Here is an 18,515-nt window from a genome sequence, read left to right on the forward strand (position 1 = left end):
TTTACACATCTACAGAAGTCCATTATCCCTAATCTTTGAGAAGATGATATTTTGAGTAGGAAATGTCTGTATGGGAGAGAAAGTTGAAACATCAGATGTACATACATACCTTAAATGTTTATTGCACTAAAATTAAGATTAATTTTGCTTCTGAAGGAGTTGTGACATCCTTATGGAAAAGATTCCGTGCATTGTATGTTTTAGTTTTTAATATTTTTTATTTTATTTTTTTAATTTTTGTTTCAACTTTTAATTTCTTTATCTGTGACAGTTACAAAGGAAATATTAATTGAAACATATTTCTGAAGTTTTCAGAAAATAAGCTACTAAAATGTGTTCTAATTAGAATTTAATTAAAGTGTAAGAATGGTAATAATTAATTGTTCAGTGGATGATAAGACAATGGGAACCTTGAGAATTCCCAGCACTAAAACTGTGAATAATTTTGGTAGAAAGTGCTGCTAAGTTTTCATTGAAGTTTTGTAGATTAATCCTAATTGAATCAGTATTCTTGCATATTAAGTATTTACCTTTTGCTGTAACAGTGAGATGAAAATGAAGAATTTACATGAACTGTCTTATTTTTCTAGATTTCAGATGATCTCCCAGATTCAGTTCTCTCCTATTTAAATTTCATAAAGAGCAGAAATCAAGATGCTGAGAAGGTTATACTGCAAGACTTGGAAGATGAAGAAACTACAAGTAAGCAGGGATCACAGCATATTTATGCAACTCATATTGTCACTAACAATCATCAATAAAACAATGAAAACTTTTAAGTACAGCAAGCTGTAAAACCTATTGTATCAGCTTCTGAAAGCAAACTGAGTCTCTAAGAATAAAATTATGTAATGCTGTATTCTCAGATTAAGTTTTGTGTTTGAATTGATTTTTTTTTTTCCCTAAAAGTTCATCTCATGCTAGACTACAGAACAACACAAGTTACTGAATCATTTTCTGAAACAGAACCTAGGACAGATTCTTCATGAGAATATGATATGAGATGAGGTCACTACCAGCTAAGAGTGCAGATACAATTGATACCCATAGGATGTTTAAAGTCTGCAGAATTATCAAACCAGCATTAAATTGGGAGCAGCCTTTCTGTGCCAGATGTGTGTCTGAAGCCAGGCTCAGTTCTGGAATTCTCTGTTCCATTTCAGTTGTTCACGGAACTGTGGTCTTCACATACATTTGATGTAGTTGTTTGGGAACAAAAAGTTCAATATTGTCTTTACATTTTGATATATGGGGGAGGTTACTTTACATCTTCCTATTTATAATAAGCAGTCTTTTGTTGTTGTTGTTATTTCTGTAGTTCTATGTCAGTTTTTGACCTGTTTGTCACAAGTTCTACTAAGTGTTTCTATGCCACGCATTTGATTATTTTATACTGTTTCTTTCACAAATGCAGTTTGCTCTCACTGGGCTCTTATAGCATCATTGTGTGTGTTTGTTTCGGTTGTTTTTTTGTTGTTTTTTTTTTTTAATTTTTGAAGAAAAGAATTAAAAGGAAAAAATGCTTTTTGAAATATAAAGAAGTATAGTAGTTAGGTAGTATAGAGCAGAACTGGGTACTGCTAGTGGATTTTCTTTCTGTGTACTAAATTATATATTTTTTCTTCTTCAGGTAATATTCATGAAGTAATTCCTTGCTATGCGTCAGAAAACTTGGCAGAATTGGCTTCTGAGTATAATGAAGATCCAGAACAATTTAAAAAAAGGGTATTTACTATTTAAATGATGTGTATATAGTGAACAAAATTCTATTCAGTATAGTAAATAATTTACACTTGTTTAGATAGCTTCCTAATGAGACATATAGATATATTCAGTTTTATTTGTGTTAGTCTATCCATATGGTTATCCATATGGATCCATAAGTTGCTTTTGTTGATGCTGTTCTTTGGAAATGGGACTCAACTGCAGTGCACCACATTTATAAGTTAAAATTTGGATTCAGTTCTCTTTATCAGTCCTTGAGATGTTTAGCACAGCAATTAACAAAAACAAAACTGAATAATCATTTCTTCTTTATTCCAAGAATAATATCTCAATAGTATTTTAACACTTCTGACACTTCAGTCTTACTCTTTTTGTGATGATTAGAAGGATGTTAATGCCTCAAGGACAAATCAAGAGTTATGAACCTCGGTTCTTTTATATTTTAATGAGATTTGAGAGAATACTTCGCTGAAAATTTTATAAAAACACAAACCTGTATTGAATTTAATCACTTTTTGTCATCTGTTTTTTATTAGTGAGCACTTTTGCAAACATGAATTTTTATTCTCTGAAGGCCATTGTTTAAAATAGCAAAATTACTTTCTGTGTGAATTTAGAACTTAATCTGTATCCAAAGCATGTGAGGAACATGTAGTAAATAAGCAGGAATAGATTAATTCTTGACACTGAAAAAATGAATGAAATACAGCAAATCTTTGTGTCCATAGCACTGTTTTCAAATAGACTTTTTAAAAATGTACAAGCGACTCATTCTTTGACTATCTCCGTAACAGTTTGGATGCATAATTATAGTGCTCCCATAGAAAGTAGGACAAAAACAACCCCCAATAAAAAGTTTATTTTTCCATGTTAAAAATGCAGTATACACTGAAGTAAATAAATAACACAGAAGTACTGTTTTTTTAAGGAGAATTATGGTAATATTTCTTGCTCTAGAAAATATCTTTTGACTGATCCATTTGCATTATTCATGTTCTAAGGATAGCAGTCAGCAGTGAGTTTCATTGTAAGATGAAAAACATTATGCTTGTTCTAGGAGATTTGTATAATGTTTGCTTTTAATTTTTGTTTCTTGTTTCTTGATGTCGATCTAAACTATGTTAGGTACTATTTGAAATTGAAAACGAAGACTTGAAAGTTCCTACAACTCCTAGTTATAATGAGTCCATCAGTGAAGTAGTCACTGATAACCTCTTTCTTACAGGTAAGCAAATGCATTATTCATTTGCTTGTGTTGGTTACTACTTCCTACTTTTCTGTTTTCATAAGAAGCATAATACTCTGTGTAAAAAAAAAAAAATACACATTAACAACCTGCAGTAGCCTTCATGAACTGCTTGGTTTATCTAATTTTGGAATCACAGAATTATAATTGTCTTCAGTGACTCGATAGAAATTTATTTCGGAAAATATTACCCTAGAAATACTTAAGTAACTTAAAAAAAAAAAAAAAAAAAGAAAAAAAAAGAAAAACCAACAAAAAAACAGCCCACAAGTGGAAGCCAGACTGGTGTCAGTAAAATTATGCTTATTCTTTAGCCACAACTTGTTTTATTTTTTTATACTCACATTGGTTTGGATTGTGTGCATTTGCCCCAGCCTTTGCATGTTTTTGAGTGGAATACATCAGATATAAAAAAAAACCCTGCTAATAGCCAGAGAAGGCATTTATCTTGAACACAGAGTGTAATCCTGGCACACTCACTGGTAGAATAGATATTGCTGTGGCAGTACCAGAGGTTGCAATAATAAGTGTTCATAATAATTCATATGGTACAGTATAAATCATTGAAAGAAGGTGCTCTGATTTCGTTGGGGTTATATATTGCTGGCTATATCAGCACAGAATCCTCCAGGTTGTATTTGTTTGTCAATGCATTAAGACCATGTCCTCCAAAGCTTATTATTAAATCAAATAAAAGGTTTGTTTGCTTGATTACAAATTTATAGCTGATGTTGAAATGAACATAAGCCTTACTTACCATGAAGTAGAAGAAAAATGTAGACAAGAATTTGAGCAGTGGGAAAAAAGACAAAGTGAGATTGAAGATGACAAGAGGAAAAAGTGGAAAGCTGAGAGAGAAGCACAGGAAAAACAGAATGAAGAAGACCATGCCAGAAGGGTGCAGCATATGGAGAAATTTGAGGCTGAAAGAATGGAGTTAGAGCTTGTGCACAAGGTGATTAATGATACTTAGATAATGGTTTTGCCACCTAGATTAATTGAATTCAAGACCAAATGTGAAAAAGAGAGTGCTGTCCCAGATTTTATGATCATCCTGCACTCTACCTACCTTTTTGATACTAAATGGACACATAAGACATATTTAAGAACTATCTATTGAGATATCTTTTTTATTGCGTTGATTGACAGTGAATCTATGTTGAATGATAAGTTATTCTTTTGACTTTGCCTGTACAGAATTTTTACAATACTACACCAGTACTGGAAATCAGAGTTGTACTAAATTACTCTCAAACAAGAAGTGGCCACTGTGTGTTAATGGAATGTACTCTGGATCACCCACTCCAAATATACATTTAGATGAAAAATCATAGTTAAAGTAATCTGAACCAAAATCTTTCTGTTCATAAATGCTCATGTTGGGCTTCATCTAGGTGGAAGTTAAAATACTCCCTTTTCTTGTCTGTGTCTGAGAGACTGAGTCAGGATTCACGTACTGAGTTCCATCATGATGGAATATGGCTTCACACTTTGGTTGCATTATTAGAGAATCTAGTCGTGTGTTACCATTGTGTAGAGTCTGTACCAAAGGATAACATTTGGTAATTTTCTGCAAAAGAGAATGAGAAAATTAAATAATTTAATCTTCAGATCATAGTATTTGTGAGGCCAAGATATTTTCTTATTTAGCCTAAATATTTCTGTAGTAGGAGACATGTTAATACTTCATATTCAGATAACTGATTTGTTAATAGCTGAGCATCTTGGTTGCAGCAAGGTAATTCAAGTCACCAAATTTAAGGACTTAGTAAGTGAAAAGACTATTCATCTCTGAAACCCCATGAAGTATCTGAGATAGCTCTGTTTTCAGCAGGCCACTGAATTTGTTTTTCTCTTCTCTGATTTCCTGAATCATTTTTGGATGGAGAATGGCTTTCTTTCTCTAGACAAAATGAATTGTGTCATGTTCCTCTTGGTGATAATTTGTTAACTCTATGACTAGCAGAGGTGAACTCACTTTACAGAGATGAAAGATGTAGACTAACACTCTGTATTAGAGAAGAATTGAGACTTCCGTGTTTCTAAACATGTATGAAAAGCAATGTTTATCTACCTGACTCTAGGGTGAAAGAAGTGCTGGCTTGTTTTTACTGGTTTCTTCATGTACTGCTGCCTATTTAATTTGGCTGATACTGATTTATCTTGCTTACCAGGAGTCAGGTGGTTCTGGATCAGCCTCTGGTTTTTACATAGTTATTCTCTGTTAATTGTCAATCAGATGTAATTTTAGACACAGACTTTCCTTTTTTCTTCCCCTGGCAAACAAGTTCAGTTAAAAACTTTCCTTCAGCTTCACTGAAAAAAAATTCCTGTTTGAAAGGATTATCAGAAACATACCAGCACAAAGTTGATGTTTATGCTACTTTCAGAATTTTCATTTATGATATGTTGCTGCTATAATGTACCTCTTCTTTGAATAGTGTTTTCATATGCATAGCTTTCATTTTCAGTAGTACAGAATTGAAGTAGTACAGTAGTGCAGAGGAGAGTGGCAGTTGTTTGGACCAAATACTGAGATGGTAACGCTCTGAAGGTACACATCTTTCAGTACTTGACCAAATCTGCTTCAATTTGAATGCCAAATTATTTATTTTGGTACTCACACAGCTGAGTTTCTCATTTGAATGCAGGCATTCATTCACCAAAGTGGGTAATTTCAAAGTCAAGATGGAGGAGTTGAAGGAGAGATCATTTTGTAGAATATGTTTTGTACAATAATCATTTAAGTTGATTTATTGTGCAGAAACAACAAACTGTGATGGAAGATGAGTTACAGAAGGAAAAGAAAGCTTGGAGAGACAAAATGATGCAACACGAGGTAAAGTTGTACAATGAGTTTTTCTCAAAAGACTATGAGTTCGCTGTCATATTAGAGAATGTATGTTATTGTATAACAGTTAATACACTAATTGCTGTCTATTAATAGTAAACTTGTGCCAACACCTGCCCTATTTTAAAAGTGGCTGTAGTCTATCATAATTGTTGAAGTCTATCATGATTGTTATTTTGGCCTAGGAATTAATCATGAAGCTACAGCTGCAAATAGAAGAGGAGAAAAGGGCATTTGAAGAGCAGAAAGCAAAAGAAAATAAACATCTGAGAGAACAACGGAATGCAGCAGCTGTGAAAATCCAAGCTAGATTTAGAGCCTATTTAGTCCATAAAGAGTATGCTCCCATCTTAAAACAGAGGAAAGATGAAATAAAAAAGAAAAAGAAAATACAAGAAGAAATTGAGAGAGAAATGAAAGTAAGAGAGGAAAAAATGAAGAGGCGAATGGAAGAAAGAATGCAAAGTAAAAAAGAAGAGAAAAAGAGACAAGAAGAGCTCGAAAGACAGAAGCATTTGGAACAGGTAGGGAGACGTAAGGAATATGAGAAAAAGAAGGCAAGTCTGAGGCTGGAAAGAGAAAAACAACTGCAAATAAGAGAAGAACAGAGAAAATTAGGAGAAAAAATAGCTAAAGCTGTGATAACTGAAAATGGGGAAAATAATAAAGAAAACATAAAAGAGGATAAATTGTCAGAAAATGTGGATGTATTAAGAGATGAGAAAAAGGAAGTAAATAAGCAAGTAGAGGAACAAAAGGAAGAGCAGACTGAAATGATGGGTGAGACAAACAGTGGGATGATTTCAACGGAAAGAAAATTGACACCAACACTGACTGTGCTAATCTCTGAGAAGGAGGACTCTTGTCGAGTGAATAATGAAAACATAGGTATTAATTTGGTAACATATGTAGAAGAAAATTACTCACAAACAAAAGAACTTAATAAAGAATCTTCAGGTATCCACACTTTGAAGGATGAATCTGTTGATTTTGGAGCAAATTGCATGGTAGAAAATAAGTCAAATGATACATGCAGCAGTCAGTCAAATGTCCAATCAAATACAGATGACCAAGATCAATTTTCTCTGTCTGAAACAATAAAGAAAACTGTATTTCTAATGGAGGATGCTAATGAGGAAGTCATAAAGAACTGGGACACAGTTCAAGAAGTATCTAAGTATTCCAATAGATTAATTCTTCCAAATGATATTGAAAAAAAGAGAACGAGTTGGATGAGCACATGTAAATCTTGGTCTAAAATATATGAAGAAAACAAAAGAAAGATACCAAATATTAAAAAACGATTAAGGAAAACTCCAGTTAACAAGATGCCTCCATTAAGTACACAGAAGATAATTCATAGTGGTCCTTGGAGTACTCTGCAGCAGGTAACTCAGCAGATTTATAATAAACTGGAAGCTGAACCATCACTATTTTTTGGGGGTTTTCTGGTGATTTTTTTTTTTTTTTTTTTTTTTTGGTTAGCTGGTTCGGTTTTTTGTTTTGTTTTTTTTTTTTTAATTTGTTAGTTGTGTTTTTTTGTTTTTTAAAGCAGAATGCTATTCTGGAAAAGAAGTGCTATTTTGGGGGAGAAAATTATCATTGGGAAGGATATAGATTTCAGTGGGAGTTGTTCCTCTGCACAAATGGTAAATAAGGCCAATGAGGATGATGTTTGAATTCCTGTTGATCATTTTGGAGCAGAGTGATGTATCTTCAGATATAGTATCTTAAAATTATAGAAGGTAGGAGGTCTTAGCTTCTATTTTCAGCTTTCCTTTTGTATATAGCTCTGCATTTAAGCTCCTTCCACATCTGTCTTCTTCAGAATTTTGAGAAAGACTAGTTTCTTCCTGAATCAAGACATACTTGATGGTCAACTTATAAGTGTTGTTTTGCCATAAAGAACACCTTGGTTCCCAGCAGTTAAGGAGTATCACTGTATTTTTTTCTCTATGCTCTCATCTTCATATCCACTCTAAAGTGACATACTGGACTACAAAATCCTTCAGTATGAACTGTTTCCATCTGTTCACATGCACTCATGATAGCATGATGGGAAATAATTGATGCTATTAATATAATTTTTTTTCTTCCATTCAAATTCAGTATCATTAGTACAGCATCAGTTTTATTTGTTTTAAAGTGAATGTTGAAATCAAACTGTCTTTTTATATTTTTTCCCGTTTAATAAATCAGACATATAATGTGAAAAGATTAACATATTTGTTATTTACATTCTCTAAAGTGTCAATAAAATGTAGTTTTATCTCTATCTAGAGAAAATAACCAGAATATGACGTTCTATAATAAATGTTCAATATAGTAACAGTTAATCTTCTTTATCACGTTAATTATCATGTAGATCACAACACTTACACTTGAAGATTTGCCAGCTTGTAGCCTCTCGACGCTGTCAGAGTGTTCAAATCTACAAGTTTTGACTCTGAGACGCTGTGGATTAGTTGCACTGGAAGGGCTAAGTAGCTGCAAAGACCTGAAGTATATCAACATGGAGGTACTAAGCATATTTGATTCTTTATCATAACTGGGTGAAAGCTGTCAGTGTTGCTGTTAAGGTGGTTGTGCAGTTGCATCCAAATGAATTTAGAGTCACAGAAACATAGTACCATTTAGATTGGAAAAGATTTTTGAGAGGGTCAGAGCTTGTGGTTTGCTCCTACTGCCACCCTGGACAGCGTGTAGATTTTAGTGCTTTGAAAAAAGCATAGGAGTATCAGTAAAGTACTCCCCAAAATAAACTAACAGAAGCAGATCTGCATTGTACATAGCAATTTGCGTTGCACTAAAACAGCATCCCACAAATGAATCAAACTATGCTAAGAAAAGTGATAGTATCAGCCTAGTATTATATACTAGTATATATAATAATTAGTATTACTATCACTTGATGGGTAAGTGACCTCAGTCTATCTGAGATCACGAATGGATAGGTAGGTACTGTTCACCATAGCAGTTGTTCAGCTTAGGCAGGAGTAGGTCCTTTGAAATGCAAACCCTGGATATTAGTGAAAAATACTCACATAAATGCTCTAGGAATTATATGGCATGTTACACTAGAGACATGATCTCTGGATACTTGTTACTGCACATTATCCAACACGATCTTCTAAATTTAACTTTTAACAAAAAAATTTCTGTATGCTATATCTTATTTCTGGAATTTAATTTACATGAAACAACTCTTCAATGTTTTTTTATGTTGTTTAACAACACTCACTCATAAGAAAGTTAGTGTGCCCTCATTATTCATAGTAGACTTGTGAGTAAGTAACATCTGTTCTTTCCAATATATTTTTTTCCTTACTTTTCTCATTTGACATCAATTCAGAATGTAATTTCTGTGATTCATTAACATGATCGATCTATGAAAGCACAATAACAATATGAGAGCATAATATGCGTATCTAAGCTGACAGTCTTTCTAAGTCTGGTATTTATATGCAAAAAATTCTAGATCAAATAATGTCGTGTATGGAACTGTTTTGTTTTTTTTTTGTTGCATTTTGTTTTGTTTCATTTTTATTTTATTATGAAATTTTATACCCTAAATAATATACAGGATTGTCTTACTAGGATACGTCAGAATACTTTGATGAAGGAGGGGACTTTTAGAAGATTCACTTCTATTTATGCTTTACTCATACCTTAATAATACACACTGATAATAATAATACTTTGACTGTACAGGCTGATTAGACTGTTGTCTTCCATGCAATCTGAATGCAGAAACAGCCTCTTCTGTGAGGAATTGGTGTTATGGCTTCCATAGGAGGCATTAGTGCATCTTTGCCTGCAGCTGAAGCTAGCACCTAAATCTTGGAGGCAATAGAAATTAGTCTTTTTGGTTTAATCTGTTGGTTGCAAAGGCAATTTTTTTTTTTTTTTCTTTGGTATCTGCTGGTGGAAGAGCAAAAACGAACATCAAGGGCAGCGAATAGCAAAATGAAAATCAGACTAAGCATTATTAAAACAGCCAGAGGAAGAGATGTTAAAAGAGCAAGAACTTTTGGAGAAAGAGTATTAGCTAAGAACTGTTAATGTTAGTAACCAAAAGACCTCTAAATGCAAATTTTCATTTTTAGTGCATAAAATTCCATTGAAGTTAACACTGTTCTCATTAATATCTAGACAATATAGTTTTTGCTATGGATTTTTCAGTTCAGTTTCCTAGGCTTTGAGAAGCTAGCAAAGTGTATTTGGAAAATACCCCTGTATCCTCAGATTCTCCTTACATTTTTTGTTTCAGCTTCTGGGTGTTTTCAGAGCCAGAAAGCAGTGTGAGTTACATCTTTGTTCTATACCAGTTGAACACAAAAATGCAGGTTCTGATTCATTAACGTATTTTCTTAATGGAAAAAAATAGAGATGCCCTTACTCCTAGCTAGAAGTTTAAGGTAAAAATAAGTGATGGTGATAATCTTCTCTATTTTTACATTTAATTCTGCTGATTCACTGCAGATGCTATTTAATATTCTGGTTTTCCTTTGTTACAGGAAAACAACATTCAGGTAATTGACTGTGAAAATCTGGAAAATCTCTGTATTCTGATTTTGAATAAGAACCATCTTTCATCAGTTTGTGGCTTGAATGGTTGCATAAATCTCCAGAATCTTGAACTTTCCTACAACAGAATCACTCGAATTGGTAAGAAAAGTAATGAAAAGTTATTTCAGTTTGAATAACTGAATATCTGTACTGCTTATATGCAAGGTTATACTTCCCTTAGATTCAAAGCCAGCCAACAGCTAAGCCCAAGGAGATTGAAGCAATGGATTTAGGACACACTTGTATTTTAAACTGTACTCAACTTCAAATTTATTCGTAGTATGGCTTAGCGACAGCAAGTATTTCTATGTATAAGTCATTATCTGAGTGTGCTAACCATACTAACAGTGGACGACAGCCTTTCTTTCTGCTAACATGCTGCCCATTCTGGTTCCAAACTATTTTTCCATACTTACTTCTCTCTCTTGCTCTTCATTGCTGCTGATTGCCGCAAAGCTGGAAAAAAAAAATAAGTTTAACGTGCAGTTATGCAACTCGTTTAGGAACATCTAGTATGCTAACAGCTCTTATAATAAATTGCATTTGTAAATAGTAGTTGTTAGGTCTGGCAGATTGTGGACCACTTAACATGCAGTCAACCAGGTAGCAGCATTCACATAGCCACAGACAACAGATGCATCAATACTTAAAAATTTTGGACCAAGAGGTACCTGTTGGCCAGCCGGGAATTTTTCATGTAGTGAACAAGGACTTACTTCTCTCCCTGTTGCACTGCTTGTCTGACTATGAAGTGCCTAAGGGGCAAGTATTGTGTCTCAGCTTCTGGCAAGCCATAAAAAATTGTATTGTGAGCCTTGTGTTGTATAGATTTTGTATAGAATGTTAGTAATCAGGATCCAGAGCTTTTGCAGCTGACAAAAAATTGGAAAGAATAGCACTGTCATCCTTGCTGTACTTAGTGGAGAAGCTAGTTTTTTTTGGTTTTAGAATCATACACAGAGGGAAGACCATTAGTGGTCCCTCAAAAGCAGCATTAACAGTTGAGAAAACCTAGTAGAAAATTGCCAGATTGTTACATGAAACGAAGGTCTCCAGGAAGAAAGGAACAAATTTTCCCCAGGTAAGTATTGTAGCAGGTTGAACAGACCTAGATTTAACTTCCCTATGGTGCTAGTGGCTTGGGTTTTGGTACATGATACACTGTGGTATTTGTAAAGGCCATTAAAATAGAAATTACTGTATCACTTGAGGGTTACAATACTAACACAAATTAATCTTCAGAAATTTATCTGTTAAAATAATACTTTCTTATTATCAAGAAGAAATTCCATGTGGCAAGTAATAACTTTTGTTTTAAATTGCAAAATATTTGAGGGAGGACTGAAAAGGCAAATTTCTAGCTATATTCTTGTTCCACACTGAATTTGAAAGCTGTATTTGGAAAGACATCTGAACAGGAGTAAAAAAAAATTAAGGAGATTTTTTTTCATTTCATTTGCCCTGGTTTATGTTATTAATTCTTTTTAAAGTATGTGTAGTGGAGAACTAGGTGTACAGCTGGAAAACAACTGGAAAACTATTTTAAGCTGCTGAATAAAACAATTGATTAAAGATTGTTATTAAAAATGGTTTCTGTTGTGTAGAAAAAACAGCCATAAAACACAAAATTGCAGCAGTGTGAAGATGGATAGTGAAATTCTGTAGTAGCAAGTGTATTGCAAATAAAAATAGGAAATCTAAGAAAAAAATGTTGATACATACTGTCTATAAATTTAGGATTCATACTGATATTTTGTTGTTTTTTTTTCCTAGTATATGCAAAATTAAAATAATCGTATTTATGAAGAATTTATATTATCTACAAATAAAGATACTGGAGTACCAACGTTTGCTATAAAATCATATCAGTATGCTAATGGAAAATGATTTTAAAAAAAGTTATTATTAAATGTTTGTCTGTCTTTGTGATCATTCTTTCATGTGTACTTTATTTGATAAAAATGTCTGCAAGGTTTCTTTAAGAACGATCTTTAGGATTGGAGCAACTGTGTGGAACTGTATCTTTGTACGGAAAATGTAGACTAAAATCCTGATGTACTTTCTGTTTTATTCAATATGGTGTTACATTTACTAAGTTTCTGATGAATTTGACTGGGTACACATTCACAATTGGTTTGGAATCAGTCCTCCACAGCTGCAATACAATGCAGTGTGCTTTGTTCATCTTTAACAAAGGGCATATGGTGTTGCTTTTCGTTTTTGTTGTTTATATTTGTAATACTTGCATTTTAATAACTTATTGTTATTAAAATTGTTGACACATTTTTTCTCTTTTTCTTTCCTCTAGCTAAAATATAGCTTTAGTAGGGAAAAAAATGGGAGTTAACTGAAAACCCTTTAATAATAAAAATATGAGAAATACATCTGTTATGTTTTTTCACTTAAAGATGTATGCTCACAAACAAAGTCGTTGAATCAGTAGTATATTGAAGTTCAGTGCTTATGTATTTGAAAGATGATTTACACAAGAAGTTAGAGGAAAAAGTAACATTTTGACTTGATTCACAAAAATGTGCTTTCTTTGCCTAAATTGTCTGAGTACGTTGGCTAAAATCCCCACAGTGCTAAGAATAAAAGTGCATAACTAGCAACTCTTAAATGTTTCTTTGGACCTATTGTTTTTAAGAAAGCACACCAAGGATTTTTATCAAACATCTTTCAATTTTATTTATTTTTGTTTGTGTGTATGTTTTTCATCTTCATGTTCATAGTCACCTTTTAGTACTCTTGCATCATTCATCTTTGTCATGCTTACAAGTTACTTCGGAACTGCATTAATAGCTAAGACAGAGTCCCTAGTTAACAGATTGGAGCTCTACTTAGCCAACTGGCGTGTTACTTAAGTGAGAGTTCTCTACAAATTTTTCTGAAACCATGTGCTTTCTTTAAGAGAATGGCTTTTCCCATTCCTGTTGTTGATTGCATCATGTGAAAAACAGACAATATCTTCTGGAAATGTGCACAAGATTTTCCTGCTTATTTTGGATTTTGCATGTGTATGGAAGAGATATTAAAATACCAGACATTTGTATTATATTATTCTCTCTTTTGTATTTTTTTATTGGACTGTATTTGATAGTTCAGAATAGACTGTGGTCCCACTTGTATTATAGTGTTGATGTGTCTGTTTTGAGTAATGTTCACTCTTTCTATGACAGGTGATGAGGATGAAATGTAACAAAAAAAAACTCACAAAATTTGTGCAGTACACCAAATAGGAAATTTGTAGATTCTGTGTTAACTCCTTGTATTAACCCCTTGCTTTTTTTTACTCTATGTCTAGTCTATCCTCATTGTTCCATTCTATGCTAATTTGGTGCTTTTAAATTTATCAATACTGCTACTATGAACATTTAAATACTGCTCTTGTGAGGAAGTCTTGGAAGACATTAATTTTTAATGTTCTCTGAAAGGAAATTGTTTTGAGGCCACTAGATGGTGCTAGTTCCCTTTTTATTCTTACCTGAGCATGGAAAAAAAGAAAATATAGAACTGGATCTTGCAGTCAGGATAGTATGTCATAGGTATACTTTAATTTCTTTTAGAATAATTAAAAATCTGTATATTTATACCTAAACTGTTTTTAAGAAATACTACATAACATTTGTTTCATATACAGGACGTTGTCTCTTTAATATCCAATGTGTTATGTGATCGTGTTATTTTGACTAAATGCTTCCCATTTTTAAAATTACTGTAATTTGAAGGCCTGTATTTTTTGTTGTTTTTAACTGCACTGCTAGCCTTGGAATTTAATCTTTCATTTCTTTTTTTTCTTTATTTTTTTCCTTTCCATATTCTAAATAATTGATAGTGAAAGATGGTCTTTAGTCTTGTAATCTAGTTTATTCCCAGAAGTTTATTCACTTCTGCAGAGCTTGCTCAGCTTGCTTATGGAAGTTTTGGGTAACATAAAAATGAGACGAAGTATTACGTCAAACCTGTGAGGATTACTTGAAAGAAAAGTACTTAAAACTACAGTTATTAGTTGCTCAAGCATAGTAAGTGCAGTTTATCAGTTAAAAAAAATGTTCTGATCCAAAGTGTTTTTGAACTGGTCTATTACTTAGTTAATAGGATGAGAAATTTATGAACTATACACATAGTATTTTTGATAATTTTTTAAAATATATAACTAAAGCTAATTGTTACTATATATAATACAAGTATATTGAGACCTCTTTTCTTGGTAAGTAGAAACTAGCTTTTTTTATTTTAGGATGGCTTAATTCAGGTCATACCTTTTAATTTTCAGGTGGTTTGGAATCACTGAAAAAACTTCAGCAATTAACTGTGGATCATAATCAGTTAATTAGCACAAAAGGTCTTTGTGATGTACCTACTCTCATACATCTAGACTGTTCTTTCAATCATCTGACACAAGTTGAAGGTATTGAGAGTTGTGGACTGCTTCAAATTCTGAAGTTACAAGGCAATAACCTCCAGGAGGTAAAATCCTTGAATTAAGTGGTTGTTTATTGTGCCTACATCTTTCTTACCACAGTAATGTGGTTCAGTCTGTTGATCATCTGCGCACTGCTTGCCTGGGATGCGTGTTGTTTGTTGGTTGCTCTTGTTCTCCTTTTAGAGATTTTTTCAAAGGGAAAAATTTTCATCAATGGTAGCTAAGTATTTTCTTGCTCCTAAGTCCTTGGAAAATTGGATGCTCAATAATTATATTTTATATCCCTCAATAATTGTCTCCTTCCTTGGTTTATCACATCTAGTCTTCAGTTTGTATCGTGCAATCATGACTGCTTAACATGTCACAAAATACCATTGTCATTCCAGATGTCGTGCCAGTTTAGTTTCAGGAATTTCTATTCAGCAATTCCTGAAAGTAATCTAAACTGGCACGACATGCTGAATAGAAAGGTAGTTTGCTAAGTGGACAATTAATTGTCTTTACTGCTAATGATTCTCTTACACATCTGGGAGCAGAAAACTATTGTCAATAAGCAGCAGAAACAAAATATTAAGAGTATGGCTCTTGACTCCCTTTTTTGAAAATTTTTCTTGACTCTTCAAACTATGTGGAGAACACTGAAAAATATTTACCACCTGATTTGTAGCAGTTGTTGGACAGTTAGTGAGTACATAATAAGAAACTGATATATATATATATATATATATATATATATATATTCAAAATGTGTTTTTTGCTTGTATTTAATAATGATTGATGAAAAGCATCTGTTAAAAACTCTGCTGTTGTTTCTCTAACTTACACTAATTTTAAATAATATTCTCTTCTCTACTTAGCTTCCAAGGCTGGAAAATCACGTTCTGCTAAGAGAATTATACTTGGATGACAATAGCATTTCTGCTGTGAGAATGCTTTCTTCGTACTGGTTGCCACTGTTGCAAATGCTTTTGCTGTCTCACAATAGGTAAAAAAGAACAATTCTTTCATTTATGCAGTTGATACAGAGTAATTTACTAACATAACACTTAACTAATAAGTGTAATTCTCAGTATGCTTAAAATATCACCAGCTTTTTCAGATATTCTTCGAAAGTGTGTTGTTGAGAAGTAATGGCACTGGCTACCTTTAATTATGAAAATTCAAAATAGCAGTAACTATGAAAAGTATTCTTTTTGTATTAGATGATAATTTTTGAGCATTATAACTTTATTAAAACCTTAGCGTTTCTTTTTTTTTCTTTATTTAGCAATTGTTTCTAGAGTATGTCTGTCAAACTTCATATTTCTCAGCTAGTTTATTCAAAACAGACTTTAAATGCTATTTTGAATATAAGTACTAGAGCTAAAATGTCCAAGTTGGAATGTTCATTAGGCTGCTTTTTTTTGTTTCATGTACATGATGTATGAATGCTCACAAAACCAAGTTTTAGTACTGCATACCTTCTTTCAGTCTTCAGTTTAACAGTTCAGTTTGAAGGCATAGATTAGTAAGGAGGGACCAAAACAAGCATCATAAAACTAGATGATGCCTTGAAGTATTACATAATTGTCTTTCTTTTCCATTTAAGGGAAAAAAAATGAATAATTACAATAATTACAATTTAGAAAATGTATTTTCTTATTATGATGTGTTTATCCTGAATAGGATTTGTCTCACCTAAACAGGTAGAACATACTGTTACACACAGTATAAACAATATGTTCTCTGAACTAATAGGGTTTTTTGGAGGTTGTTTTCTTTTGTTTTTGACATTTAGTTATGGCTATGTCTGTAATGAAAAATTTTTAAAACTGCATGAAAACCTGAAGTGCCTACAATGAAGACAAAATCTTAAGAACAACACAACAGGTTGTGTTGGTCTGGCCATGTAGATCTACCTTATGTCACAAGATCTTACACTTCTTATTTACTTTCCATTGCACTACTTTGTTTGTTCAGTGGCCACACTGTCTGGTCTACTAAAATTCTTCTTCTGAACTGAGAGAAAGCACATATAAATGGACGAGCAAGTTGCAAATTAGCAAAACAAAACAAACAAACAAACAAAAAACCCAATTCTTTATTTTCTTAATAAGTATTTGTACTATATGTCCAATCTTTGAGACGAACAAGACAAGATAGCCTTAAATGCACATTAAAGGCCTCAAGATTCCTGACATTTCAGTAGCCTGATCTTTTTCACCCGCTTTACGTATGCCTATAAGCCGCTCCATGTGTCTGTGCTATAGCATAAGTAACTCAATGTTCTGCATAGCAACAATGAATGTAATGGAGTAATCTGCTGAAAGAAAAGCTGTTTCTTTACTTTCATCCTGCAGCTAGAATGTTTTGTGGGTTTTTTTTTAATTATTATTTTTTGTTTTTTAAGAATGCATTGAGTGTCATTTTATTTTTACTGGTTGCAGGAAGCCTGTATAGTTGTAATGCTGAAAATCTGTATTTTTTAAAAAATGAAGTACTGCTGAAAGAAAAAAATTTACACTAATTAATAGGTCTTTGTTGTTGTTATTGTTGTTATTTATTTCTCAGATGTATTGTAAACCAAAAATTGCTACAGATAAAACTCCAAAAATATGTATTTTTTTTTAACCCTAGTGTAGCAACAAGGAATTACAGCATGTAGTGATGAACTACACGTGCATCAAATATAAAAATGCCAACAATTTTTCCACCTCTGCTTTTATTGAGTATTTTGCTGTGGCTTTTGCAGAGGGAGCATGTATTTGATTGATACACAGTTGACTGAAGTCAGTGGTGAATACCTACTTGGATTAGTTAATGCAGCACTGTGGCTATGAAAATCTGCACTTTCTTTTAGACCAACTGGAAAGCACATTCAGTTCATTTTAAAATGGAACATTTTCTTTTTTCTTATACTGTAGATAAAGATTCAAGTATGCATGAGAAAAAAATTACATATTTAATACAGAGTCAGATTTCATGTGATATTTCTATTTACAAGTAGCGTCACTTAATTCTGTAGCTTACTGGTTAGTTGATTTTTCATTAAAAAAAGTTCTACAAAGTGACACTGAATCAATCTGCCCTTCAGTTAGTCTTTACATTTTTTTTGTGCAATATCACAATAGACAAACATCCCTCTTAATTTTTGTTTTAATATGCCTAAATTCCTTTTGCTCTCTGATGTCTTCATTGTGATAACTTAAGTGTGGTATAAAAAGAATTAAATTGAAATAATGCAGTCGGCTGCAAAAATACTGTGACATCTGGGAAACTGATTTGACAAGGATAAAATTCTTTCTGAATTTGTTGTTCATGTGTTATTGGAACTAAATACATACTACTTAATAGATTTTTTTTTTTAATAGAAATAATAAAAAAAAATCAGATTAATTCTTTCTTCATGCATATTGTTTTCCCATCTTAAATATACATGGTATGTCTTTTTTCACCTATTTTCTCAGTTCATTGTAAGGCATTCTGTTTTAAGAATTTAACAAATTTTCCAGAGTCAGCATAATATGTATAAGTGTCATGGGATATAGAATCCAGTCAATCCTGAAAAAGTTATACTTACTTATAGTGTTGAGTCCTGTACTTCCCCACTCTCTTCCTAATCTAGAGATTTTTTTATTTATTTATTTTCAGTAATTTTTTGCTAATCCTATGTTTAAGGGTGTAGCACTATGTACAATACTGATGAAAGGTACTTTTTC

General features: G+C 32.6%; 1 protein-coding gene across 11 annotated transcripts in view; it reads left to right on the plus strand.

Moving 5' to 3' along the window:
• The window catches only part of LRRIQ1 (leucine rich repeats and IQ motif containing 1), a 104,362-nt gene that overhangs the window by 955 nt on the left and 84,892 nt on the right, over nt 1-18,515 (plus strand). For 10 of the 11 annotated variants that reach the window (XR_014882843.1, XM_085222174.1, XM_085222191.1 and 7 more), the window contains exons 3-12: nt 591-702; nt 1,631-1,725; nt 2,851-2,950; nt 3,697-3,926; nt 5,736-5,810; nt 6,008-7,210; nt 8,188-8,340; nt 10,340-10,490; nt 14,668-14,861; nt 15,675-15,802. Coding sequence is in view for 10 of the 11 variants with exons in the window: in XM_085222174.1 (XP_085078300.1) it covers nt 591-702; nt 1,631-1,725; nt 2,851-2,950; nt 3,697-3,926; nt 5,736-5,810; nt 6,008-7,210; nt 8,188-8,340; nt 10,340-10,490; nt 14,668-14,861; nt 15,675-15,802 (2,441 nt within the window). In the remaining variant the exon portion in view is untranslated. Of the gene's footprint in view, nt 1-590; nt 703-1,630; nt 1,726-2,850; nt 2,951-3,696; nt 3,927-5,735; nt 5,811-6,007; nt 7,211-8,187; nt 8,341-10,339; nt 10,491-14,667; nt 14,862-15,674; nt 15,803-18,515 lie in introns of those variants that run through there. The other variant, XM_085222214.1, reaches the window with a different exon arrangement.

This window comes from Meleagris gallopavo, chromosome 1 (assembly GCF_905368555.1).
Source record: "Meleagris gallopavo chromosome 1, MGAL_WU_HG_1.1, whole genome shotgun sequence".
NCBI lineage: Eukaryota > Metazoa > Chordata > Aves > Galliformes > Phasianidae > Meleagris > Meleagris gallopavo.